The sequence below is a fragment of the Coregonus lavaretus genome, assembly GCF_964263955.1.
Source record: "Coregonus lavaretus genome assembly, chromosome: 11".
Classification (NCBI taxonomy): domain Eukaryota; kingdom Metazoa; phylum Chordata; class Actinopteri; order Salmoniformes; family Salmonidae; genus Coregonus; species Coregonus lavaretus.
The window spans coordinates 18718972-18746217 of record NC_139998.1 but is presented as its reverse complement, the minus strand read 5'-3'; the positions used below and the strand labels follow the sequence as shown (position 1 = coordinate 18746217).

Sequence of the window (27246 nt, the reverse complement as noted above, 5' to 3'; positions counted from 1 at the left end):
GATGTGTTATTTTAGTGTTCCCTTAATTTTTTTGAGCAGTGTGTGTGTATATATATATATATATATATATATATATATATATAGTAACAAAAGTGTACGGGCTGATAGGGCCCAAGTGTTTCAGAATGTCATGCTATGATAGAGATGTAGAAGTATATAGCCTACAGTATGTTTCTAATGCGGAGTAATATATAAAATGTGTTTTTCTGCCCTATACAGTAGCAAAAGTGTGAGGAGTAATACTTGTTGTGTCAATGAGATAAATACTGCAGACTTTGAAAACCTCGTACAGTTTTACTGAGGCTCAGTGGGATTGTATCTGGGCCCAGCTGTCTCGTTGTCTGGCTTCCACGTCTGCGGGGCATTAGAAGGCAATATGTCGTGTCCCTTCAGCTCAGTAGAAAGTTTGTGGAAAACAGTTTTTGGCAAATTGTGTTTGCATACTAAGCATCTGGAGAATATTCTAATGTTATGAGGAAATCCTTTTAAGCAGAGAGTTTGAGTGCCACTGCAGGCCCTTAAAGTACTGGTGGATTATGCAGAGCATGAGTAAATAGCAAGGAGAGTATTATGAATATAAATTTTCATATTTCATAGAAACCAGTCGTGGCTATGCTTTTACTCAACGAAAGCTCCTTTAGAGAGGATAGGTATGAACCCTGTCTGTCTGTCTGCCTGTCTGTCTGTGTTTATGGTGTTTCTTCACCATGGGGTCTTGACATTCCCAGTATTATCTATCGCCCCTGACAGTGTGTAGCATGTATGCGTGCTAGTGTGTGTGTGTGTGTGTGTGTGTGTGTGTGTGTGTGTGTGTGTGTGTGCGTGCGTGCATGCAAGTGTGAAACCGAGCCGACATTCCCTCCATTTCTTGATTACCTTCTTTTTGTCCAGCTCCTGATATTATTTTTGATGCGCATAACCCCTCATCCTTTCATTGTGTCCTGCAGGTGACCTGGTATCCCGGGCCATGCACCACCTCCAGCCGCTGCATGTGAAGAACCAAAGCAACGGGACGCCCATCCACCAGAAGAGCAGCTCAGTACACTGGGAGCCTGAGGCACTCTACACCCTCTGCTACTTCATGCACTGTCCACAGATGGAGTGGGAAAACCCCAACGTAGAACCCTCCAAGGTTACCCTGCAGACAGAGAGGTAACACGCACACACAGAAACAAACACAAACACACACAAGCAGGAACACAGTGACGGACGCACTCACACACCTCATGGGAGACTGTTATATATATGGGCTGTTATGTTAATGGTGTAGATAGACAGTTAGGATTCATATTCATCCATTGATCAGACGGGTAAGACACAAATGTCATAGTAGTACTCATTCTATAGTGAACCAAAGCCATTCTGAAGTATGCGACACACACCTCCTGTATTCAGCTTTAACAGTGAGCCTCCAATGTCTCCCACACATCCCTTAACCAGATGGTTTCCTATAGAGGAAAAATATTTTAATGGAGTCAATTGACAGCTTGTGCATGGTATAGTAAACCCTAACAATCAGCAGGAAATTATTATTGAAACATGAGCACAGCCAAAATTGATGGCTTTACTAAATTACTTTAACTGACATAGTCATTACAGTTCAATACAAGTTATAGGCTGTATGGAGTCCATGTTTTAGAATGGTATTATGCATTACCCAACATTTACATGATGTTGATTCTGAGATCCCTCCTATACCTTAGAATTTGGTCAAACTCTTACCGTGCGGTAAAACTGCGAAACTGACGTCATTACAAGAAATGTTGCTCAGATATACCCTATGGGAATATCCTGCTTACAAATTCAGTAAATTTTTTCTTCTTCTTACAGTTATACACAATATATCGTACAGTAAATATGTGTTTAATGAATTTATGGCAAATACCTATCTATCTACACTGTACATATTAACACTGGCTTGGAGTTTTTCCTGGCCAAGTCACCTGGTGAGGAAAAGCTCCTATACATTATATAACCTCACCGGCCCAGAATGTCCTGAGGCTATGTGGAACCTCTGTCAGGGGAAGGGGAAATGGGTGAATAAGCTGGCAGTTGATGCAGAGCAGGCCTCCTCCGGGGCTCCAGACTTTACAGCCCTGTAATGGAGAGCTAACTGCTAATGTGTCTTCCAGGTCTCCTTCCCCAGTCTGCTTCAGCTCTGAGCACCACGAAGATAGGTTCCTAACGAATTGGGAATGCTGCGTGATCACGTTTTAAAACCTTGCCTAGGTCTACACTTAATTGCAAATCTTCAAAGAGAATGGTCGGAAACACGTCTTCAAGCTAGCCCGTGAACTATGTAGCTTTTCTGTTGGTTTTGTAGTGGAATATATTGGTCAACAAAATATACACTACTTCATGATGTGGGGTTGTGTCTTTTGAAACGCTGGTACAAATTGTGTCATAGTGTGACAGATATATGACAGATATACAGTACCAGTCAAAAGTTTGAACACAAAAGGGTTTTTCTTTATTTTTACTATTTTCTACATTGTAGAATAATAGTGAAGACATCAACACTATGAAATAACACATATGGAATCATGTAGTAACCAAATAAAGTGTTAAACAAATCAAAATAGATTTTATATTTGAGATTCTTCAAATAGCCACCCTTTGCCTTGATGACAGCTTTGCACTCTTGGCATTCTCTCAACCGGCTTCACCTGGAATGCTTTTCCAACAATCTTGAAGGAGTTCCCACATATTCTGAGCACTTGTTGGCTGCTTTTCCTTCACTCTGCCGTCCGACTCATCCCAAACCATCTCAATTGGGTTGAGGTCGGGGGATTGTGGAGGCCAGGTCATCTGATGCAGCACTCCATCACTCTCCTTCTTGGTAAAATAACCCTTACACAGCCTGGAGGTGTGTTTGGTCATTGTCCTGTTGAAAAACAATTGATAGTCCCACTAAGCCCAAACCAGATGGGATGGTGTATCGCTGCAGAATGCTGTGGTAGCCATGCTGGTTAAGTGTGCCTTGAAATCTAAATAAATCACAGACAGTGTCACCAGCAAAGCACCCCAACAACATAACACCTCCTCCTCCATGCTTTACGGTGGGAACTACACATGCAGAGATCATCCGTTCATCCACACCGCGTCTCACAAAGACACGGCGGTTGGAACCAAAAATCTCCAATTTGGACTCCAAATTTCCACCGGTCTAATGTCCATTGATCGTGTTTCTTGGCCCAAGCAGGTCTCTTCTTCTTATTGGTGTCCTTTAGTAGTGGTTTCTTTGCACCAATTCGACCATGAAGGCCTGATTCACACAGTCTCCGCTGAACAGTTGATGTTGAGATGTGTCTGTTACTTGAACTCTGTGAAGCATTTATTTGGGCTGCAATTTCTGAGGCTGGTAACTCTAATGAATGTACCCTCTGCAGCAGAGGTAACTCTGGGTCTTCCATTCCTGTGGCGGTCCTCATCATAGCGCTTGATGGTTTTTGCGACTGCCCTTGAAGAAACTTTCAAAGTTCTTGAAATTAGGCTTCTCCAAGCTCTGATGCGTTTGATGGTCATTAGTAGCCTACCAAACTTGCAAACTGCCTGGTACTCAGCACTCTATGGTCCCTCTAATCCCTCTGACATCAATGCAAATGTATTCAAAAATCTAATCAAACACTTAATGAGAGCCCATGAGCTCATGTTCCACTACATTTCTATAGGCTATGCAATTGCGTGAAAGAACAAAGTGATGGCCTCTATTAAAAAGAGGAGGATCCCTACAGCTTTCTATAGGCTAGGCCTACTATATTTATTTCTCAACCTTCCTAATATCAAGCACATTGCTTCTCTTTACAACAGGAGTATAACCTACCTGGCTGGCATGAAAATGAACCACGGAAAAAGCGTCCTCCATTTGCTATTTAAGTGCATAGATGACATGTATTTTTTTCTAGACAGGTGCATGATAATGGTCCATTCTAAATCAAAACACATTTCACACATATATTATTTTGTGCAAGATTAAATCAAGAACAGTCTGATGGGTGACAATATTAGCCTATCACTTGTGAATGATATATTATCACTTGTGAATGATGCTCAGCTTCTGTGCAGTAAGGCAAGAAACAGTGCATGCCTTTTTTTTGCACTTTTTCAAATCATAGTCTCACACCTCATGTAGCCTAGCCCATAGGCTATATGTTTTGATAAGGTTTGTATCACAACTAAAGTGGCCAAATAACTTCTTAAAATTAATCATATTAATCCGCTTTACAACGGGTGTAGAGCCTAACTGGCATACATACGGAGCACGTGAGTTTCAAGTTTGGGGAAGATAATTTTGACCATAAAAATGCACCTTTGTAACAAAAGCATTACATGCATAATCACATTTGCGGTCACTTTTGAGAATGGTGTTTTCCCGCTAATTGATTGCATTTTGGAACATTCGCACTTATAGCCTACTGCTGTGTGCGCATTGCTGTGCTTATAATGTGAAGAAATAGCCTATTAGTTTATCAACATTTTAAGCTAAACGTTTTGATCTGTTATGCAACAGATTAAAATGTTTAGCTTAAAATGTTGGCTCAAACGATTGGCTCAAACGCATTAAGAAGGAAAGAAATTACACAAATTAACTTTTAAGAAGGCACACCTGTTAATTGAAATGCATTCCAGGTGACTACCTCATGAAGCTGGTTGAGAGAATGCCAAGAGTGTGCAAAGCTGTCATCAAGGCAAAGGGTGGCTATTTGAAGAATCTCAAATATAAAATATATTTTTGATTTGTTTAACACTTTTTGGGTTACTACATGATTCCATATGTGTTATTTCATAGTTTTGATGTCTTCACTATTATTCTACAATGTAAAAATGGCAAAAATAAAGAAAGACCCTTGAATGAGTAGGTACGTCCACATTTTTGACTGCTAGTGTACATGTAGGAGTGATGCTGGGGCCAAGGACATTCAAGGCATTGAGCTATTTTGTGTGAGATAATTAGCAGTGATCTAGAGTCACATCAGTATTATTCAATATTAACATTACATGTATATTCATATTAATAATAAGAATATGTCTATGACAGACAGGTGCAGATACATATTCATATGTGTTTCCATCCTCTAAGGAACAAATACAATTGTCCTTTAAATGGGAACCAGCTGTTAGGGTCTCTGACTAAAGGAGTAGGAGGAATAGCATAACTTTGCTCCAAGACACTGATCTCAATTCAGTTTTGCGTTCCCCTACCCACCATCCCTTGAATGATAATGGTTAGAATTTGTGTAAGCTAAGCTGATCCAAGATCTGTACCTAAACCAGGACAACTTCTACCGGTACCATTCAGCCCATAGCTGATATTGATGACTCCTGTATGTGTGTGTGTGTGTGTGTGTGTGTGTGTGTGTGTGTGTGTGTGTGTGTGTGTGTGTGTGTGTGTGTGTGTGTGTGTGTGTGTGTGCGTTTGTGTGTGTGTGTGTGTGTGTGTGGGGGGGGGGGGGGGTGTCTCCCCCTGCAGGCCTTTCCTGGTGTTGCCTCCCCTGATGGAGTGGATCAGGGTGTCGGTGGCCCATGCGGAGCACCGCCGCAGCTTCTCAGTGGACAGTGACGACGTCCGGCAGGCCGCCAGGCTGCTGCTGCCAGGGGTGGACTGTGAACCACGCCAGCTCAAGTACGGCATGGAAACACACACACATGGCACTCAGGCACGCATGCAGGCTCGAAACACCCACACTCAACAATATGAACTCAAACAGACACACACACATGCACGCACACTACCACGTATGGACGCATGTGCACGCTCACGCACACACACACGCACACACACACACAAAACCACACGCACGCACACACACACCTCTCATACAGTTGTTATTTGTCCTCACATTGACACAAATCAGTTAACACACACATCATCTCTGTCCAGAATCAGTGTAACACTCTAAATTCAGCTAATTGATTTCCTTACCTGTGATTTCCCTACCAGGACGGATGACTGTTTCTGTGCATCCCGGAAGCTGGATGCAGCCTCCACAGAGGCTAAGTTCCTCCAGGACCTGGGTTTCCGCATGCTCAACTGTGGCCGCACCGACCTGGTGAAACAGGCTGTCAATCTGCTGGGGCCTGATGGCATCAACAGCATGAGTGAACAGGTTAGTTAGACACACACATACACACACACACACACACACACACACACACACACACACAAATGCATGCATGCAAGCACATACACGCGCACGCACACACACACACACACAGTACATCGAGCAGACGTAACACAAAACCAAACGGACACCTTGCAGGCAGGCAAGCACTGGCAAAGATGCTTATACACTTACACACATAAACGTACCCCTTCGGCCTCATGTACACATGGATGGATACACACACACACATACATGCCCACACCCACAACCACCCACCCATGTTCTCAACTCAATTTGACCTGCTACTTTTTTTCTTCTCTGTGGTGAACGTGTGAAACTCAGTATTGCCCACTCTCTCCTACACACATCAGTCCATTGGGACAACACACACACACACACACAGCTATGTCTTACTATACTTGTGAGGACTTTTTGTGGACCAACAATTGATTCCCATTCAAAATCCTATTTTCCCTAACCTCTAACTCTAAACTTAACCCTAACCCTGCCCCACTCATTATTGAACCTTTAACCTGTATTTTTAACTTGACAATTGCTGCTGGTGTTTTCGCTAAGAATTGGAAAGCGGCACGTCCTCCCCCTACATAAAGGCGGAGATCCTTCTGACTTACATAATTACTGCCCAAACTCCCAAGTTATTTTGCGAAGCCAAGGTACTACAATCCCTGACCAACTCCCAGCGAATAACTTTTTTAACTTCTCACGCTATTCTAAACATGCACTAGTCTGGTTTTAGATGATGTGTTAAATTGCCTAGATCATAAAAAACATTGTGCTACCCTATTTATAGACCTTTCCAAGGCATTCGACACCATTGACCATTCCCTACTCATTCAAAAACTGTCTGAAATGGGCCTGGACAAGGAGTCTTGCAAATGGTTTAAGAGCTATCTAACAGACAGGACACAATGTGTGCTTTCTGATGGTGTCAAGTCTAGTTTCCTCAATATTACGAAAAGTGTACCGCAGGGGTCGGTATTGGGACCTGTTCTCTTTACTATTTATATAAATAATATTGGTCTATGTATTAAATCCTGTAATATTCATCTGTATGCAGACGATACTGTTATGTATGCCATTGTCCCAACTGTAGACCAGCCGTTGTTAGAGCTGCAATCTGATTTTGTTGAATTACAGAAAGCCCTTGTTGATTTTAAACTTGTACTTAATGCGGGCAAAACTAAATATATTATTTTTCTCTAATTCACGGAAAAATTTCTCAGATGGGCTACATATTCACTCATTGGATGGCTCTCTCATCGTTCCCGCCAATAAATATCTGGGTGTCTGGATTGATAAAAATCTAACATTTAAAAAACATACTGATGAGTTAGTTAAAAAGCTAAGATTGAATGTGGGCTTCTGTTTTAGAAATAGATCTTGCTTCACCATGAACAGAAGGAAGAAGTTTTAATAATCATCACTGCATCCTGTATCAGAAGGTCGGCTGGACCTCTCTAAAGTCCCGTAGAACACGTCATTACTCCCTTCTTGTTTACAAAGCTCTGCTCTACAAGCTTCCAACATACACTATACTGACAGGTGTATAAAATTGAGCACACAGCCATGCAATCTCCATTGACAAACATTGGCAGTAGAATGGCCTTACTGAAGAGCTTAGTGACTTTCAACGTGGCACCGTCAAAGGATGCCACCTTTCCAACAAGTCAGTTCATTTCTACCCTGCTAGAGCTGCCCCAGTTGCTGTTATTGTGAAGTTGAAACGTCTAGGAGCAATAACGGCTCAGCCGCAAAGTGGTAGGCCACACAAGCTTACAGAACGGGACCGCCGAGTGCTGAAGCGCGTAGAGTGTAAAAATTGTCTGTCCTCGATTGCAACTCTCACTACCGAGTTCCAAACTCCCTCTGGAAGCAATGTCAGCACCAGAAGTGTTCGTCGGGAGCTTCATGAAATGTGTTTCCATGGCCGAGCAGCCATGGAAACAATGGCATATTATTACTTGTTGTAATAACCTGATGTAATGTGTTTATAGCTGTCTATAGTTTTTATATTTTAGTTGTTGTGTTGATGGAATGTTTGTCTTCAGGGCACCATTGCAATTGAGATAACTAATTACAACCCTAACCAGAATTCTAACCCTAACCCTAAACCCAACTCCTAAGACTAAAATAGCCTTTTTATACTAGTTAGGACCGGCAAAATGTCATCACTTCTCTGAATTTTTGTTGGTTTACTCTTCTTGTGAGGACTTCTGGTACTCACAAGTATAGTCAAACGTGTATACACACACACACACATCTAGTGTACCAGCCACATTCATTTTTCATTTTTTAGTTTGAGGCTGTTCTGAGCTGAGGAACGCAACTCATTCCCTCCAGACTGCCTCCTGTCTTTGATGTTTAGACTGAATGAGGAGCCCAGTGGAAACACACTGGCTGTTCCCAGTGCCTTAGGGAGCTGCAGAACATTACTCCTCTGAGTTTTCCATGACCGATGCCACACGCCACTGTAGTTAATCAAAGTGGCTGGAGGGAGAAATATCAAACATGGTGTCCAAGTGTGCTGTAAGCATATCCAAGAAGTCAGATACAGGTCAAGCTGAGGATTGTTGCCATGTGTTGATGGCTTTGACCTGTGCTCATGTAACGGAGGTAGTTCAGTGAACCACGCTCGCATGATGAGTAGTAACCTTGTCTAAGACCTGAAGACTTGTGTTAGCTCCCCGAGGTAATGCCTAGGCTTTAGCTCTGCGAGCTAACACAGCATTGTGGGGCACAGGAGATACTGTACGTCTTCGAACCCAGATGATCAAACTCACAGTGTAAAGACAGTGTAAAGCAACCATCCACTGTCATACAAAAACGATGTCCTTGACATCTGCTTCATATCTGCTTTATTCAACTCACATAACCCGGAACATCTGGACTATCTGTCAAACAAAACCCTAACTGTAATGTGACCAATGTATATTCTGACCCCTGACCCCTCTGATGTACATCAGGGGATGACCCCTCTGATGTACGCCTGTGTGAGAGGGGACGAGGCCATGGTCCAGATGCTGTTGGACGCTGGAGCAGACATCAACAGTGAGGTCAGTGATGATGACAACACCATGTTGTGTAGAATGATTTGTATGTAGCCTGTTCCCAGATCTGTTTGTGTTGTCTTGCCAACTCCCATGGTCATTGTCTCATTTGGCGTGACAATGACCATATGAGTTGACAAGTCAGCACAAACAGATTTGGGATCATTCTAATGTATGTGATGTGAGACAGGAGAAAACCCAGATTGTGCTGTCCCTCATCTGTCCCCACTCCTCCTCTCCTGTTGCCATGCTGTATGTATAGTGAGAAGAGGGTACGGTCATAATCATGAGGCACGGGCCACAATACTGTTTACTGTACACAATTCAATGACACACTGTTTACAATTTCATTACACAGACATAACTGTAAGCTTACCTTTTAGCTATGCCTTTGGTACGAAGAATGATAAGAGAACATTAAATACTATAGTAATATGTTTGAGGCATTTCTCAAGGAGCCCCTGATAAGCTTTGGGGGATCTTTGGTTGTAGCCTACTTACAGTAATGGTGGCCTATGCCTGTTGGTCCTAGTCTTGTTGAGTCATCTCATGACTGTGTAACCCACCAGCCATCACGTCAGAGTTCATGTCGGCCATGATAGTGGTAACCTTAGAACAAAGCACTCAACACAACACTCCAGTAGGCTGAGGATGGATTATGTAATTGCTTATTTTGAGGTTATAATGATTCATCTAAATAAAGTTAAATGGAGCATGTGACTGTTGTGATTGATTAGGCAACAGGACACTGTTTGTTGCTTCCAATATTTCTGAAGCACTGCACACAGCAGGTCAAAAATATTAAACATGTTACTTTTGCCTCTGCGTATCCTCTGAGTAATTAAGGTCAGGAAAAGTAAATTAAAGCAAAGCAAATTAGAGAAAAGTCAATTAGAGAAAAGTTTGAAATGAGTGTCCGCTTCAGAGACTCTGAGAGATGCTCGAGGGAATTGTGTGTGCTTTGTTCACGGGTCTCTGCTCACAGCCTCACATTCATGTGCTCCCAGTTGTTGTCTCAGCCCCTGATTGACTGTTTGCCTGAGAGGAGATGTGGTTTAGTTACTGAGGTGAACTTAGGTCAGCCTTGGACTCCAGACAGACAGACCAAGGCTGGAAAAGAGTGGAAAGTGGAAAGTATCTTTGAGTACTACACTATTAAGCAGAACTAGACAGAATCGATCGAGTTGGTTTAGCAACAAAACCAGCAGGATGTCCGCTTTTGCTGCAGGCTAACTAGCTAATTACCTATGGGTCGTATTCATTAGGTCATGCAACGGAAAACGTTTTAAAACATTTTGCAACAGAAGACAGAAATTATCTTTTTTATTGTCTATAAGTCCAAGTAGACCCTCCCTGTTTCAATCACAACAACCCCCCCCCCCCCCCGTTTGGTGCCTAATAAATACGATTCAGCTCTCCTTTAGACTCCCTCCTTTAGCTGCTTGTCTTTGCTGCATAGACTAGAATTTTAATGGCTTTATATCTCTCTTCCCTGAACCTCCCTGATGACTTCCCAGGTGCCAAACACAGTGCACAAGCACCCCTCAGTCTACCCCGAAACGCGCCAGGGGACACCTCTCACTTTCGCCGTGTTACATGGACATGTCCCTGTTATGCAGGTAGTGATGTCATCCTTTCTCACCTCATTGTGTTTTCTGTCTGTTCACCTCTCATTGTGCATCATATAGTGTCATGCAGGGTGGGGGTCAATTCCATTTCAATTTAGACAATTCAGGAAGTCAACAGAATTTTAGTTTTTCTAATTGAAAAGCATTGAGAAAAATTGTAATTAGAGGTTTGGTTTACTTCCTGAATTGACTGAATTGAAATGGAATTGACCCCAATCTTGGTATCATGGTTATTATTATCATGACATAAATGGTGATAATAACAGCTCAAATGTGTTTTCTCCTAATTCTATGTCTATTGAATGTCATTGAATGCTAAGTGACCTGAGCTTGAAAACCCAATGGAAACTGGTTGAAATGGAAACACTCAATATGTTTAGGAGTGTTTGTCCCAAAACGTGTCCCATTTTATTGTCAGAAAAGTACTAGTTTGAACGATTGTGTGATTCTCTACTTCCTCCTGATTAAGTGCACGTGGCACACACTGCATTAACTTAGTGGAAACAGGACAATCTGTTTGTCCACGTTGCTAATGGTTATCAAACACAATACATCAACATTGAAATGATCTTTCCACTGAATTGCTAGAACTAATTAGCTCTACTTCTTAAATTAAAAGGTGTAGCAGGACTTTTTCCACAGCCTCATCAAGGGGTTTCGTTAGTACATGGGAATCACTTGGGCGGAAAGAAGAAAAACAGGATTTGTGGTTGAATAAATGCAGATTTAGTGTCCAGGCTCTTTCGGGTAGAACTTTCTCTAAGCACCTGTAATGTTCAGTCAGATTTGGTTGGGGGCTTTTCAGTTTCATAATTTCACACTCCATTTCCCAAGCCATCTGTTCTGCCAGGCTGTAATATTGTACTATCCAGTATGTGGTTCAGGTTGTACTATCTGAGTCTATCTTGGTGATGGGCCACTGATGCTCATACCAACCCTTCAGAGAGTGAAGATAAGTCTGACTCCACGTGTCTCCCCCCTGCCTTACCCCTGCCTCACCCCCTGCCTTCCACAGCTGCTACTGGATGCCCGGGCCAACGTAGAGGGCTCCCTACAGGATGGCATGGAGAACTACACAGAGACCCCACTACAGCTGGCCTCCGCTGCAGGTACACCGCTGGAACAGCATGCCTCTGACAGCCTGCAGCCGACCTTGCACAACCAACCTGGACAACATCATGGCACTGCTGATAATAACCACAAGATGCAGTGGGATGTTATGAATAGGCCCTGGAGTTTTGCCTGACCACCTGACTAGGGAAATCTCAGGACCCTAAATTGGGGAAATAATTCAGTTTAGTTTTTCAGGGAGATCTAGCGTACACATGCGCACACACACACAGACACCTTGCAGGTATACAGATGTAGGATCTTAATTTGATCCAGTTTGCTACAGCAGGAAAATAATAATCCTGCAGCAACAGGAAATGTGAATTATTATGTGGATTACAATTAATGGACATTTTTTGTAGGGGTTGATACATTTTTCATTAGGGCAAGTACATTCTGACATTTTTAAGTGGAAATTACAAACTTTAAAAGCCTTTTTAAACCTTGAATACACTACAAGTTTGCATTTCCTGCACACTTCTCAGCAACAAAAGTGATAAAATTAAGATCCTACATCTGTAGGCACACTAGCGAAGATGTTCACACACACAAACGCACACCTACGGCCTCATGTACACATGCATGGATTGACACACGCACACAACATCTGCAACAAGCCACCCTCATACACACATTCTCAGCTCAACTTGACCCGGAACTTGACCTGCAACATTCTCCTCCCCTAGGTAACTTTGAGCTGGTCAGTCTGCTGTTGGAGAGGGGAGCAGACCCCATGGTGGGAACTATGTACCGTAATGGCATCTCTACAGCCCCTCAGGGAGACATGAACTCCTACAGTCTAGCCGCAGCACATGGACACAGGTAACACTTAAATAGTATGAGCAAAACACTTTACAGAGAAAACACATCTCTCATTCTTGCTCTCTCTCTTTCTGCGCCTCTGTCTCTCTGCCTATCTCTCTTTCTTTCGCATGTGTGCACGCACACACCGGACACCCCCCACACATGCACATTGCATCTACTTGTATTGACATCATCATACCTTACATTATCGCCACTATCACTACTAACAAATATATCTGTCTGCTATCCTCCCTGTAAAGGAACGTGTTCCGTAAGCTGCTGTCCCAGACAGAGAAAGGGAAGGGGGACGTGCTGTCCCTGGAGGAGATCCTGGCTGAGGGGACAGAGGAGGAGAGGGGCCTGGAGGAGAGGAGCCCCTCCCAGCTGGACCTGGTCCGGACGGGCAAGGCCAAGCTCAAGGCCCTGAGAGAGGCCATGTACCACAGCTCTGAACACGGACACGTGGATATCACCATCGACATACGCAGCCTGGGTGAGTACATACTTTGGTAACACTTTATTGGGATAGTCCATCTATATGGTATAGATCACTGGTGGCTGGTAGCACTTTAAGTCGGAGGACAGGCTAATGGCTGGAATGGACTGAATGGAATGGTATCAAACAAATGGTTTCCATTCCATTCACTTCATTACAGCTGTAATTATGAGCCGTCCTCCCCTCACCAGCCTCCTCTGGTATAGAGGCTCAGTAAACTATCAATAGGCCAGATCAGTAACATGTCAATTGCATGTCTGTGAACTTGCAACAGGAAATGATCTATAGATGTACATTCTGTAGGCCTTCACAGTAATTACAGTATAGATACAGTGGTGTGAAAAAGTGTTTGCCCCCTTCCTGATTTCTTATTTGTTTGCATGTTTGTCACACTTAAATGTTTCAGAACATCAAACAAATTTAAATATTAGTCAAAGATATTTAATGAAGGTTTTGAAATGAAGGTTGTTATTATTAAGGGAAAACAAAATCCAAACCTACATGGCCCTGTGTGAAAAAGTGTTTGCCCCCTGTTATAACACAACTCAACTGTAGTTTATCACACCTGAGTTCAATTCCTCTAGCCACACCCAGGCCTAATTACTTCCACACCTGTTCTCAATCAAGGAATCACTTAAATAGGACCTGCCTGACAAAGTGAAGTAGACCAAAAGATCCTCAAAAGCTAGACATCATGCAGAGATCCAAAGCAATTCAGGAACAAATGAGAAAGAAAGTAATCAGTCTGGAAAAGGTTATAAAGCCATTTCTAAAGCTTTGGGACTCCAGGGAACCACAGTGAGAGCCATTATCCACAAATGTCGAAAACATGGAACAGTGGTGAACCTTCCCAGGAGTGGCCGGCCGACCGAAATTACCCCAAGAGCGCAGCGACGACTCATCCAAAGAGCTGCAGGCCTCACTGTTTTGCTGCTTCAGGACCTGGAAGACTTGCTGTGATAAATGGAACCATGAATTCTTCTGTCTACCAAAAAATCCTGAAGGAGAATGTCCGGTCATCTTTTCGTGACTTCAAGCTGAAGCAAACCTGGGTTCTGCAGCAGGACAATGATCCAAAACACACCAGCAAGTCCACCTCTGAATGGCTGAAGAAAAACAAAATGAAGACTTTGGAGTGGCCTAGTCAAAGTCCTGACCTGAATCCTATTGAGATGCTGTGGCATGACCTTAAAAAGGCAGTTCATGCTCGAAAACCCTCCAATGTGGCTGAATTACAACAATTCTGCAAAGATGAGTGGGACAAAATTCCTCCACAGCGCTGTAAAAGACTCATTGCAAGTTATCGCAAACGCTTGATTGCAGTTGTTGCTGCTAAGGGTGGCCCAACCAGTTATTAGGTTGTAGGGGGCAATCACTTTTTCACACAGGGCCATGTGGGTTTGGATTTTGTTTTCCCTTAATAATAACAACCTTCATTTCAAAACTGCATTTTGTGTTTACTTGTGTTATCTCTGACTAATATTTAAATTTGTTTGATGATCTGAAACATTTAAGTCTGACAAACATGCAAACAAATAAGAAATCAGGAAGGCAAACACTTTTTCACACCACTGTATGTGCAGCCTTTGTCAGTATACTAGATATACATGTTCACCCTATACATTGTAATCTAAGAGATCCATATAGCCGGGGTCATTAGGTTGCGTCCCATTCACATGAGGCTAGCTATAGATTTTCTACCTGTGTTGTTGTCGTTTTTCCACTTGAATGAAGGCCTGGCTGTTTGTGTAACAACCTTGTGTTTTTTGTCATTTTGTCTCCTAATTGCACTGAGCTCTGGTAGTGTGTTCTCACTTTAATCACCCTCACTTAAGCCACATAAAGCCTATACCGTTAAGCAAAGATATTATAGTTTATTGACAAGATGACTGCCAATATTAACAATAGGAATCAGTGTAGACAGGTGGGAGGAGTTGGAAGCAGGTGCAGGTTGGAATTTATTGGGATGACTCATGTACTTGAGGCAGCTGTACAGGGTAGTCACTAGCTGGCACAGCCACAAACTCATACAATCAGATGTTAAACCTTACCCTAACCTTAACCACACTGCTAACCTTATGCCTAACCTTAAATTAAGACCAAAAAGCAACAACAAAAAAATCATGCATTTTTACAATATATAGGCAATTTTGACTTTGCAGCTGGCCCATCTAGTGGCAATCACTCAGCTCTGCCTCCAGGACAAGATTCATCCCAATAAATGTCAACCTGTGCGCAGGCGGGAACTCTGATATAAAGTGTTTTTTCTCAAAGTTGGTGGGATGTCTCATGTGTGTGTGGATGTCTGTGGATGTACACTCTTAGAAAACAAGGTGCAATCTAGAGCCTTAAAACCTTTTACTGCAGTGGGCTAAATCAGGGTCACACAGAGTGTTTCTTGGTAGTCTTAAACAAATCTACTTTGAAACAAAAGTATACACCTCACAGACATGGTTATGGGCTCACAAAAAAGAAGACACCTGTACCATGTCAGATATAGAGTTTAAATGTATTCAATTTTGAGTTTGCATCCCAATATTACACTTAATATACATCACAGAATACTGAAATATAACAAAACTGTTTGACATAGAAACACAGGATTTTCGTTTCCAAAGAGGGCGCTTTTGGTCATTGACTGCAGGAAAGGGCTACATGGTTCTTCAGCTGTCCCCATAAGAGAGAACCCTTTGAAGAACCCTTTTGGCTTCCAGGTAGAACCCTTTCTACAAATGGGTTCTACATGGAACCAAAAATGGTTCTACCTGGAACCAAAAAGGGTTCTCCTAGGGGTACAGCCGAACAACCATGTTGGAACCTTTTTCTCTAAGAGTGTATACATAATGCCTCTTGGTGTGTCTCAGGAGTCCCATGGACGCTGCACACCTGGTTGGAGTCTCTGCGGACGTGTTTCCTGCAGCACCGGAGACCACTGATCCAGGGCCTGCTCAAGGAGTTCAGCTGTATCGAGGAGGAGGAGTACACACAGGAGCTCATCACCCATGGCCTGCCACTCTTGTTTCAGATCCTACGAGCCAGCAAGGTGACTGAATATCAAGGCCTCTATTCAAAAAGTGTCTCAGACGATTGCTGATCTAGGATCAGGTCCCCCCCTCTTATTCATTATGATCTTAAAGGCAAAAGTGATTCTAGATCAGCACTCTTACTCTGAGTCAGGCGCAAATGTCACCATCTGCCTTCTGCTTTTCTCCATATCCACATCCCACTTTCTGTCAACTTTCAACCATATTTGAAAGTTGACAGATCCCAACACACAATCCCTCTCTGTCCCGTGTCTCTTCATCCCCATAACCCCCTCTTTGTCTCCTTTTCTCTCCTGACAGTGAAGATAATCATGTCTTCTCTCTGCTTCACAACCCTTAAGAAATAACCTATAGTTATTCTAATTTCCTCCTATGGGCCATGGTCAAACGTAGTGCACTAAATAGGGAATAGGGTGGCATTTGGAACTCATCCTATTTGTCTTCCTGTGATTATATAATACAGCCCTCAGCTTCACAGTGACTGACAGAATCACGCAGGCCCAATCCATTTCAATTAGTGCGTTGATTTATGATTTATGCCCTCCGGTTCTAACTTACGTACCCAGTCTTGAAAAACCCACCCTTCTCTCTTTATCCCCTCAAGATTCACTGCAGCATTAGATCCAACAGAATATCTCAATAATATATTATAACTAGACTCTCCTATCTTAAGTATAACCATAGAATGCCTTTTATTTTATTCCCAGTCTAACTTTTGGCCTGTCATGTAGTAGGGTTTGTGCATTATTGCTGAGAGAGAGCAGATGAACACACACATGCACGTGGACACTCACACAGAAACGCAATCACACACACTTACGCACACACACACACTCTCTCACACACACACAAACACACACTTATGAGCACTCTCGTGGACACACACAGACACAAACATGCCCACACACACAGACACACATTGCCCTCTCCTGTCCCATTCCAGCAGCCGCCCTTGTCCCTGTCAGGGTTGATCTATGGCGGAGGCAGTGACCCCATCTCTCTGAGACCCCAGGGACCCCCGTCACTGTTTGTTCTGTCATATCCCCGCTAATGATGTGTGACTTAAAGGTAGAGAACATTCATCTTCCTCTAGTCAGACTGAGTGTGTGCCGGTCTGTTCACACCTCCTTGTTTAACACACACAAGGGAAGGCTGACGCACAACAGAGAGTGAGTGACACAGAGAACATTTGTACATTTGTTTTTCTGTTCATGATGTGATATGAGAATTTGCCTGTGTTATGTTGTATAAAAATGTATGCACTCACTACTGTAAGTCGCTCTGGATAAGAGCGTCTGCTAAATGACAAAAATGTAAATGTAGTTCTACTGTGTCTCACAGGAGGGTATACATCAGGTATTCGTGTGACACATTTTAATAGCTTTTGTTTGTACAACTACGCAAGCTTAACCTGTGTCTGGAAAGTAGAAAAACACATTAACCTCCTTGTGGAGTGAAGTGGCTGGTAATTGATGTTGGAGGCGTCATGCTAGCGTGGATTTGTTGAATACACAGGGGAATTGTTCTATAAAGCGCACCGGTCCGTTGCGTATGTGCGCGTGTGTGTGTGCGTGCGCGTGTGTGAAGCGGGTGTGTGCATGCTACTACCCCTCTCCCTTCTCTCCCATAGGCCCTAGTACCACACACAGTGACTCAGACACACCCTACGATAGGAGAGGCCCATTCTGTCCCCAGAGACGTCTCACACTCAAGCCTGACATATTATGTTTATCATAGTCGTGTGGGTATACAGCACAGAAAACAGCATTATAGCTACTATACATCAGTGTGATATTCACCCCGTCCACAGATAAAGGGTGGATCACCTGATGTCTGCAAGTGGCCTTAATTAATGGTTGACTGTGAGCTACTGTGACTTGTGATATTTGAAGATTTGGGAGTGAATGTGGTAGTGGATATCTATACATGAATATGCCTTTTAAATTGTGGGTATGGAGTAATCTCGGAACCCAGAACCAAATTCTCTCATGAATGCTGACCTCCGGCCTGCTAATGGATTGCAGGTGTTGGGAGAGACTAGGTTTATTTAGTTTATTTATTTAACCTTTATTTAACCAGGTAAGCCAGTTGAGAACAAGTTCTCATTTATAACTGCGACCTGGCCAAGATAAAACAAAGCTGTGCGGTAAAATCAACAACAACACAGAGTTACATATGGAATAAACAAAACGTACAGTCAATAACACAATAGAAAATCTATATACAGTGTGTGCAAATGTAGTAAGTAATAATTACAATTTAGTATTAACACTGGAGTGACACTGGGGTGCAAACGAGCAAAATAAATAACAATGTAAATAACAATATGGGGATGAGGTAGTTGGATGGGCTAATTACAGATGGGCTGTGTACAGGTGCAGTGATCGGTAAGCTGCTCTGACAACTGATGCTTGAAGATAGTGAGGGAGATAAGTGTCTCCAGCTTCAGAGATATTTGCAGTTCGTTCCAGTCATTTGCAGCAGAGAACTGGAAGGAATGGCGTCCAAAGGAGGTGTTGGCTTTGGGGATGACCAGTGAGATATACCTGCTGGAACGCATACTACGGGTGGGTGTTGCTATGGTGACCAATGAGCTAAGATAAGGCAGGGATTTGCCTAGAAGTGATTTATAGATGACCTGGAGCCAGTGGGTTTGGCGACGAATATGTAGTGAGGGCCAGCCAACGAGAGCGTACAGGTCACAATGGTGGGTAGTATATGGGGCTTTGGTGACAAAACGGATGGACTACATCCAATTTGCTGGGTAGAGTGTTGGAAGCTATTTTGTAAATGACATCGCCGAAGTCAAGGATCGGTAGGATAGTCTGTTTTATGAGGGCATGTTTAGCAGCATGAGTGAAGGAGGCTTTGTTGTGAAATAGGAAGCCGATTCTAGATTTAACATTGAGTCTGGAAGGAGAGTTTACGGTCTAACCAGACCCCTAGGTATTTGTAGTTGTCCACATATTCTATTCTAAGCTCGTTTGGAGGTTTGTTAACACAGTGTCCAATGAAGGGCCAGATGTATACAAAATGGTGTCGTCTGCGTAGAGGTGGATCTGAGAGTCACCAGCAGCAAGAGCGACATCATTGATATACACAGAGAATAGAGTCGGCCTGAGAATTGAACCCTGTGGCACCCCCATAGAGACTGCCAGAGGTCCAGACAACAGGCCCTCCGATTTGACACATTGAACTCTATCTGAGAAGTAGCTGGTGAACCAGGCGAGGCAGTCATTTGAGAAACCAAGGCTATTTAGTCTGCCAATAAGAATGCAGTGATTGACAGAGTCAAAAGCCTTGTCCAGGTCGATGAAGACGGCTGCACAGTACTGTCTTTTATCGATCGCGGTTATTATATCGTTTAGGACCTTGAGCGTGGCTGAGGTGCACCCATGACCAGCTCGGAAACCAGATTGCATAGCGGAGAAGGTACGGTGGGATTCGAAATGGTCGGTGATCTGTTTGTTAACTTGGCTTTCAAATACTTACGAAAGGCAGGGCAGGATGGATATAGGTCTGTAACAGTTTGGATCTAGAGTGTCACCCCCTTTGAAGAGGGGGATGACCGCGGCAGCTTTCCAATCTCTGGGGATCTCAGACGATACGAAAGAGAGGTTGAACAGGCTAGTAATAGGGGTTGCGACAATTTCGGCGGCTAATTTTAGAAAGAAAGGGTCCAGATTGTCTAGCCCAGCTGATTTGTACGGGTCCAGGTATGGAGTGTTGTATCTAAGTACACATATATTGTGGGTATGGAGCGAATAAAACCTGCCTGATGTCTAACCCCTCCTGTCTGTTATGTTCTAGAATGAGGTGATCAGCCAGCAGCTGTCAGTGATCTTCACCCAGTGCTACGGGCCATACCCCATCCCCAAACTCACAGAGATCAAAAGGAAACAGACTTCACGCCTGGGTGAGCACTAGAATGATGATTTTAACACTTTGTAGCAATAGCTCTACATATACACTACATGACCAAAAGTATATGGACACCTGCTTGTCGAACATCTCATTCCAAAATCATGGGCATTAATATGGAGTGGGAAGGCTTTCCACTAGATGTTGGAACATTGCTGCGGGGACTTGCTTTCATTCAGCCACAAGAGCATTAGTGAGATTGGGCACTGATGTTGTTGTTACGCTATGGTTAACCCAGCACTCAGAGAAACAAAACACGACTAAGGGAGTGGAGGAAACAAAAATATTTTAATAAAAGTTCAATTTGTCTTAGTCCAAAAAACAACTGAAGAAAAGGAACAGAGTGGGCTAGTCGGCTCCGGAGGAAGGAGAGGCTGAGGCAGGCAGGCAGGCAGGCAGGCAGGAAGGCAAGCAGGCAGGTTGGGAGGTATGTCTGAACTGAAGACAAAACAAACGACAGGTTAAGGAGAGTAAAAAGCCAGGCTGAAGACAAAGACAATTAAACTTTACTGGTGAGCCAAGTTACCGCTCTAGTAAGAACAACGATCTGGCGCCGGTGGAGAGCCATGCCCAGGAATTAGTAGTGCAGGTTGATGAGAGAATAGGATGCAGCTGCGTAGGCAGGAATCACTGGAAACAACCCGCAGCTGCACAGGAGAGGCAGATCCTGAGCACGCCCCCCGATCCACTCCAGACACACCCACATAATGGGGACAAACACACATACAGAAACAACAGACAAAGAGGGGACAAAACAAGGAGGAAGGGAAACAGAAAAGGGAGAGACAAGCTGCCCACATAACAGTTGTGTGCGATTAGGCCTCACAGTCGGCATTCCAATTCATCCCAAAGGGGTTCGATGGGGTTGAGGTCAGGGCTCTGTGCAGGCCAGTCAAGTTCTTCCTCACCGATCTCGACAAACCATTTCTGTATGGACCTCGCTTTGTGCACGGTGGCATTGTCATGCTGAAACAGGAAAGGGCCTTCCCAAACTGTTGCCACAAAGTTGGAAGCACAGAATCGTCTAGAATAGCATTCATTGTATGCTGTAGAGTTAAGATTTCCCTTCACTGGAATTATGGGGCCTAGCCCGAACCATGAAAAACAGCCCCAGCCCATTATTCTTCCTCCACCAAACTTTACAGTTGGCACTATGCATTCGGGCAGGTAGCGTTCTCCTGCCATCCGCCAAACCCAAATTCTTCTGTCGGACTGCCAGATGGTGAAGCGTGATTCATCACTCCAGAGAACATGTTTCCACTGCTCCAGAGTCCAAGCTTTACACTACTCCAGCCGACGCTTGGCATTGCGCATGGTGAACTGAGGCTAGGATGCGGCTGCTCGGCCATGGAAACCCATTTTATGAAGCTCCCGGTGAACAGTTCTTGTGCTGACGTTGCTTCCAAAGGCAGTTTGGAACTCGGTACTGAGTGTTGCAACCGAGGATAGACGACTTGTATGCGCTACTCGCTTCAGCCCTCGGCGGTCCCGTCTGTGAACTTGTATGTCCTACCACTTTGCAGCTGAGCCGTTGTTGCTCCTAGACGTTTCCACTTCACAATAACAGCACTTACAGGTGACCGGGGCAGCTCTAGCAGGGCAGATATTTGACGAACAGACTTGTTGGAAAGGGTGCCACGTTGAAAGTCACTGAGCCCTTCAGTAAGGCCATTCTACTGCCAATATTTGTCTATTGAAATTGCATGGCTGTGTGCTCAATTTTATACACCTGTCAGCAATTGGTGTGGCTGAAATAGTCAAATCCACTAATTTGAAGGGGTGTCCACATACTTTTGTATATATAGGGTATCACACTGCACAGATTCACACGAACAGAGAGACATGTGCCATAGTGGCTAAAGATAGTAATAAACTGGACATTGAGAAGTGACTTGGAATACATGATGAATCTGTATGCCTTCCAGACCCTCACTTCCTGAACAACAAGGATATGTCAGATGTGACCTTCCTAGTGGAGGGGAAGCCCTTCTACGCCCACAAAGTCCTGCTCTTCACTGCCTCCGGCAGGTCAGAACACTGCACTGCACTCTCTCTCTCTCTCTCTCTCTCACACACACACACACACACACACACACACACACACACACACACACACACACACACACACACACACACACACACACACACACACACACACACACACACACACACACACAGACAACAGACACACAGGGCAAGTTTTCCGGACACAGATTAACCTAGTCCTGGACTAAAACACACTTTCAATGGAGATTCTCCATTCATGATTTCTAATCTAGGATAGGCTTAAACTGCATCTGGGCATATTCCTACATCTCCCCTAGCCCCTAGATCTGAAATGATTGGATAAATGTAAGCGATATGGTATAAATTCCACCCAATCTATCTGAGGGCAAGTGAGAGCTTTTCCTGATCAGGCCACTAAAAACTCCTGTCCCCAACTATCCATACATAACTGAAAATCATTCATGTCGAGGTCATTTGATCTATATATTTTACATGTGTTTGTGTTTCACCATATAGATCTGGATACTGGGCCATCTGTACTCTGCTTACACCATTGACACACACACACACACACACTCACACACACACACACACACACACACACAGCTAACTGGTTAGCGATTGCACATTGGCTACACAATGATGAAAAATATGACTGACTGCAGATATGTTGAGACTGCGTCAATATTGTCAGTGTGTTGATCCATAATGTCATTTTTTCTGGCCTTTGGGACCCTAAGAATACTCTCACTTCAGATCCTGTCACATGGCATTAAGGATGATTGACCCGATGGGTCATACAGTGAGTGAGGGCTTGTCACAAGATGGTTGATGTCCTTGACGATGCTCTGTTGACGTGTTCTGGAGATCTGGTGGTATGTGTCAAGGGCCTTGTAAAAACCCATTTAAATGGATGTGAACCATTACCTTATCTATACCGTAAAATACACAATTTTCTTTCAGTGATTACGTTTTACTCTGTAACATAGAATACAGTGTATGACTTGATCACAACAGTGATTACGGTTTTCATTGGTGAAGTGTAAAGACCATGAATGAAACAATTGTGAATCAAGGTTTATTACGGTAATATCAACCAAGATAAGGTATCTAAATCCTCATTTTCTCTATCTCTTTTGTATTTATCTCTTACTTTCTCTCTCCCCTCCTCAAGGTTTAAGTCTCTTCTGGCAAACAGACCAGCTGCTGAAAACACATGTATTGAAATCAGCCACGTCAAATACAACATATTCCTGGTATGTTCAAAGAGAAAACAACCATTCTGTTTACTTAGACATCTGTTTTCTCCTTACAATTTAATCATATATATACATAGATCCAGACATGTGCACAGATAGAGCTCTACCTGTGCAGAGCACATGCCCCTTTGCCCTTCCAGTTTCTAAAGTGCCCTTTTGTTTTCGGGAAAAATATGTGTAATTTACAGTGTTGGGGAAGCTACTCTGAAAATATAGTTTACCATGCTACCAATTACTTCACACTGGAAGAAGTTAAGCTACACTAAAGCTACCCTTAAGAAACATATAGTTTACTTAACTAAAGTTACTTTGAAAACGTAGTTCACTACATCCAAACTACTTTGTGATAAATTATCATATCTAAATCTGAAATGTCGTAGACTACAAATTGCAAGAACAGATCATTTTTGGGTCAAATGTTAACAGAATGTGTCATTTAGCCGATTAAACACAAAAACTATGTTTCAAGTGAGAATTAGGTAGGTCTGATGCTGAAAAAGAAAGTAAATTCTTACCTACTTTACCCATATTTTTCTAGTTCCAGTAGTTAGCTACACCACTACATGGCAAAAAAGTTATTAACTACTGAAAACACTACCAAGATTTTAATTTAGTTCAACAACCACCAAGCTACTGCAAAATGTAGTTCAATTACTAGTTGAACTATGTGTAGTTCACTACTCCCCGTCACTGGTCGTTTAATTAGCCATTAAGATTTGGCTGTCTATTGCTTTTATGTAACTTAATAATCAAAGTCATAATTGCTCAACGAGTCTGTGACCGGGTCGTGCAGAAATTCTTTTTTTGGGTGCCGTTTTTGTTGTTTGAGCACCTGCCCCGCAAAAGGTCTATGCATGGGACTGCATATATCATATAACATGGTGATACATTCTCAAAAGGGACTATTCATACAAAAAAAGAACCCAGATTATTTCCCATGACAAATCCATTTCCAGGTTGACTGAGTCTATGTTGTGTGAACGTTGTGTAAACGTCAGTTCTCACTACTGTTACAGCTGGTGATGCAATACCTGTACTGCGGTGGGACGGAGCATCTGCACATTAGAAACACAGAGATTATGGAGGTAAGACTGTTACAGTGGCTCACTTCTGGACATTGTCAGTCATACTGAGTCATAACCTCTAAGATGCAGTGATACCTAGACTGATATGGATGTGTCAATGTGGATACAAGTACAATGTAGAGACTTCCTGATATGAGAAGATTAATATTCTATCTGTCACAGTTAGTGAGAAGCAGTAATACAATATGTCCAACAACGTTTAATACTTTTCCTAGCCTGGACCCAAATCTGTGTCATTGTGACCATAGGTCAGGAGTTAAGGCAGCACAAATAGATCTGCTACCAGGCCATAACTGTCCTCTTTTCTGGTGTGTGCAGCTGCTGTCAGCGGCCAAGTTCTTCCAGCTGGAGGCGCTGCAGAGGCACTGTGAGGTCATTTGCTCTAAGAACATCAACACAGAAACCTGTGTGGAGATCTACACCCACACCAAGGTGAGTGGGTCAAGTTGAGTTGAGAATGTATGTATATGTGGATGGGTGGGTTTGTGGGTCTGCATGTGCGTGTCTACTGTCTATCCATGCATGTGTGAGGCCGTAGGTGTGCGTTTGTGTGTGTGATCATGTGTAAATATCTTTGCCTGTTCTTGCCTGCCTGCTAGGTGTCTCTGTGTTTGTCTGTGCTGCTGCAGTATGCACTATAGGCATGTGTGTGCGTGTGAACAAACATGTATAGGTTAGGCATACATCTCAAACTAGGCAACACTCATCTGTTCTCCAACCTTTTGCTCTATCAGTTCCTGGACGCCCCAGAGTTGGCTGCCTACATCGAGGGCTACTTCCTGAAGAACATGGTGGTGCTGATCGAGCTGGAGCCCTTCAAAACGCTGCTGTACGACACGCCCCCAGGCAGCCCCGCCACGGACGTACTCCTGGATCTGGAGAAGACCCTTGGCATCCGCATACAGTCCATCCACCTGTCCTCCTCCAAGGGCTCCATCGTCTGATTGGTTGATTGATTGATTGAGCTGCTACTGGGACTGGAATTGTCCATCTGTCACCATTGTCCCCAGTACAATACATACCTGTACTGAACCACACTCAGCAGAAATGCTGTTGAATCACTTGCTGTGCTGACACACGTCATCGCCATTCCCCTGCAGCCTACTGAGCCTAGGTCCGAGCAGTTAGGCAAAGTGGACAACGCTGGAACCTCAGAAATGGTGAAAATTACATTTCCGTAGAGCTGTAATAAAGCTGATTGATCACAGCAATAGTGGGACTATATCCCTGAGACCCAGTGAGAAGAGTGTGTGTATCTGGGATCATTTGTAAAGCTCCAGTCAACATTGCTTCGCTCCTTGACATTAGTCTCCAGACTGCAGTCGTACCTGCCATTGTCCACTTGTATTCTGGACAGAATCATTCTTGGTACTTTTCTTAGAATTGTTCTGCAATCCTACATAGCTTTATAGTCTATTTATGACTGGACCTAGCGAAACTAAACATAAGAGCAGACCTGGGTTCAAATACTATTTGAAATCGAATAATTTCTGCTTTTGCTCTAGTCTGCCTGGAGTGTCAGATGGGTGGGGTTTGCACTTTTGCGACTAATCTATTGGTTCCATTGCGACAGGCAAGGTCAATCGCCCAGTATTTAAAAGTATTTGATGTCAAATTGTATTTGAACCTAGGTCTGTTAAATGTAAGAGTGATATATGGACATACTGTATGTCATGTGGTTATATGTTTCAAGGGAGTCATGCGAAGGAGTGAGGTATTGGGAAATTCTTCAAACTGCGTTTGGGAAAGCTGGAGAACACAGGAACACATTTCCTTCCTTCATCCGCTGTTAGAAATGTGTAAATATTGTGAATAAAACACAGAGCTAAGGCTCTTCCTGTAAGTTAATGTATATATCCTACAGATGTTTCTTCTTCTCATGTGTCTCACCATTGGATATTGCTGTAAAGAAAACGCTCTTCTTTTCAATGTGTTATCGTTCTGTATGTTTCAAGTTGCATGTCACGAGAATGACTGTTTTGTTTATGTTCAGTTTGGTTTAAGAGTGGCATGAGACTGTTAGAGTGAGTGGGAGGGGTAGAGGAGTGATACTGTCAGCATGCGTCTCTAAATGTGTAGAAGTGTACTGGTGTCTTCATTTCAGGAGAGAACGACAAAGGGCCTGGACCTGTATTAAAAAAGTGTCTCAGAGTGGGAGTGCTGATCTAGGATCAGGCCCCCCTGTCTGTTTAATCTTATTCATTATGATCTAAAAGGCTCAAATAGGCCCTAGATCAGCACACATACTCTGAGACACTTTAAGGTTAGGGGCCTAGTTCAAAATATTAACAGGGTCTTAAACCGGTCTTAAATCTTAAACCGGGGAAGCGTCTTCTGTGTTTTCCAGACATTGTGAAACCACATGTAAATGTGTGACTTAATATCTGTTTCCTCTATAAAGATTAATATAAAGAATTATATGAATGCTCTCTCGACTGGTACAATTCTTGGCTCGACAACAATCTCAACTATTTTTCCTGCTGTGAAACCTTCAAACCTTAGTAAATGTTCTCCAGTTGTTGTTGGAACCTGTGGATTTACTCTCTGCTGTTCTGTCATAAGCTGGATCCCCCATGGCAGAAGGTTTGGAGGGTTGTCTTCGATCCAAGCTGAGGAGTTGGTTCTGTGATACAACGACACACTTAGCAAGCTGTACTACAGACAATTAATGAGTTTTAGGCTGCATCCCAATTCTCCACCCTTCTCCCAAAGTGTGCACT

At 43.3% G+C, this 27246-nt stretch overlaps 2 protein-coding genes across 2 annotated transcripts in view; one reads left to right on the top strand and one right to left on the bottom strand.

Annotated features, from left to right (window-relative positions):
- LOC311137405 (carbohydrate sulfotransferase 1-like) overlaps nucleotides 1–22335 on the bottom strand; it is a gene marked incomplete at its 3' end in the record, with an annotated part of 184349 nt that extends 162014 nt beyond the window's left edge. The window contains exon 1 of the mRNA XM_084171875.1: nucleotides 22288–22335. The remainder of the gene's footprint in view (nucleotides 1–22287) is intronic.
- Nucleotides 377–26955, top strand: LOC311137030 (ankyrin repeat and BTB/POZ domain-containing protein 3-B-like; the record flags this gene model as incomplete). The annotated part of the gene is made up of 16 exons (XM_084171346.1): nucleotides 377–404; nucleotides 948–1152; nucleotides 5471–5623; nucleotides 5942–6107; nucleotides 9089–9178; nucleotides 10690–10794; nucleotides 11816–11909; nucleotides 12597–12732; nucleotides 12975–13207; nucleotides 16075–16253; nucleotides 20065–20170; nucleotides 22101–22203; nucleotides 23357–23438; nucleotides 24458–24526; nucleotides 24845–24958; nucleotides 25261–26955. 16 exons carry the CDS (start codon nucleotides 377–379, stop codon nucleotides 25468–25470), a joined length of 2073 nt encoding a protein of 690 aa, XP_084027472.1. The 3' UTR covers nucleotides 25471–26955.
- Nucleotides 26956–27246: the final 291 nt, after the last annotated feature.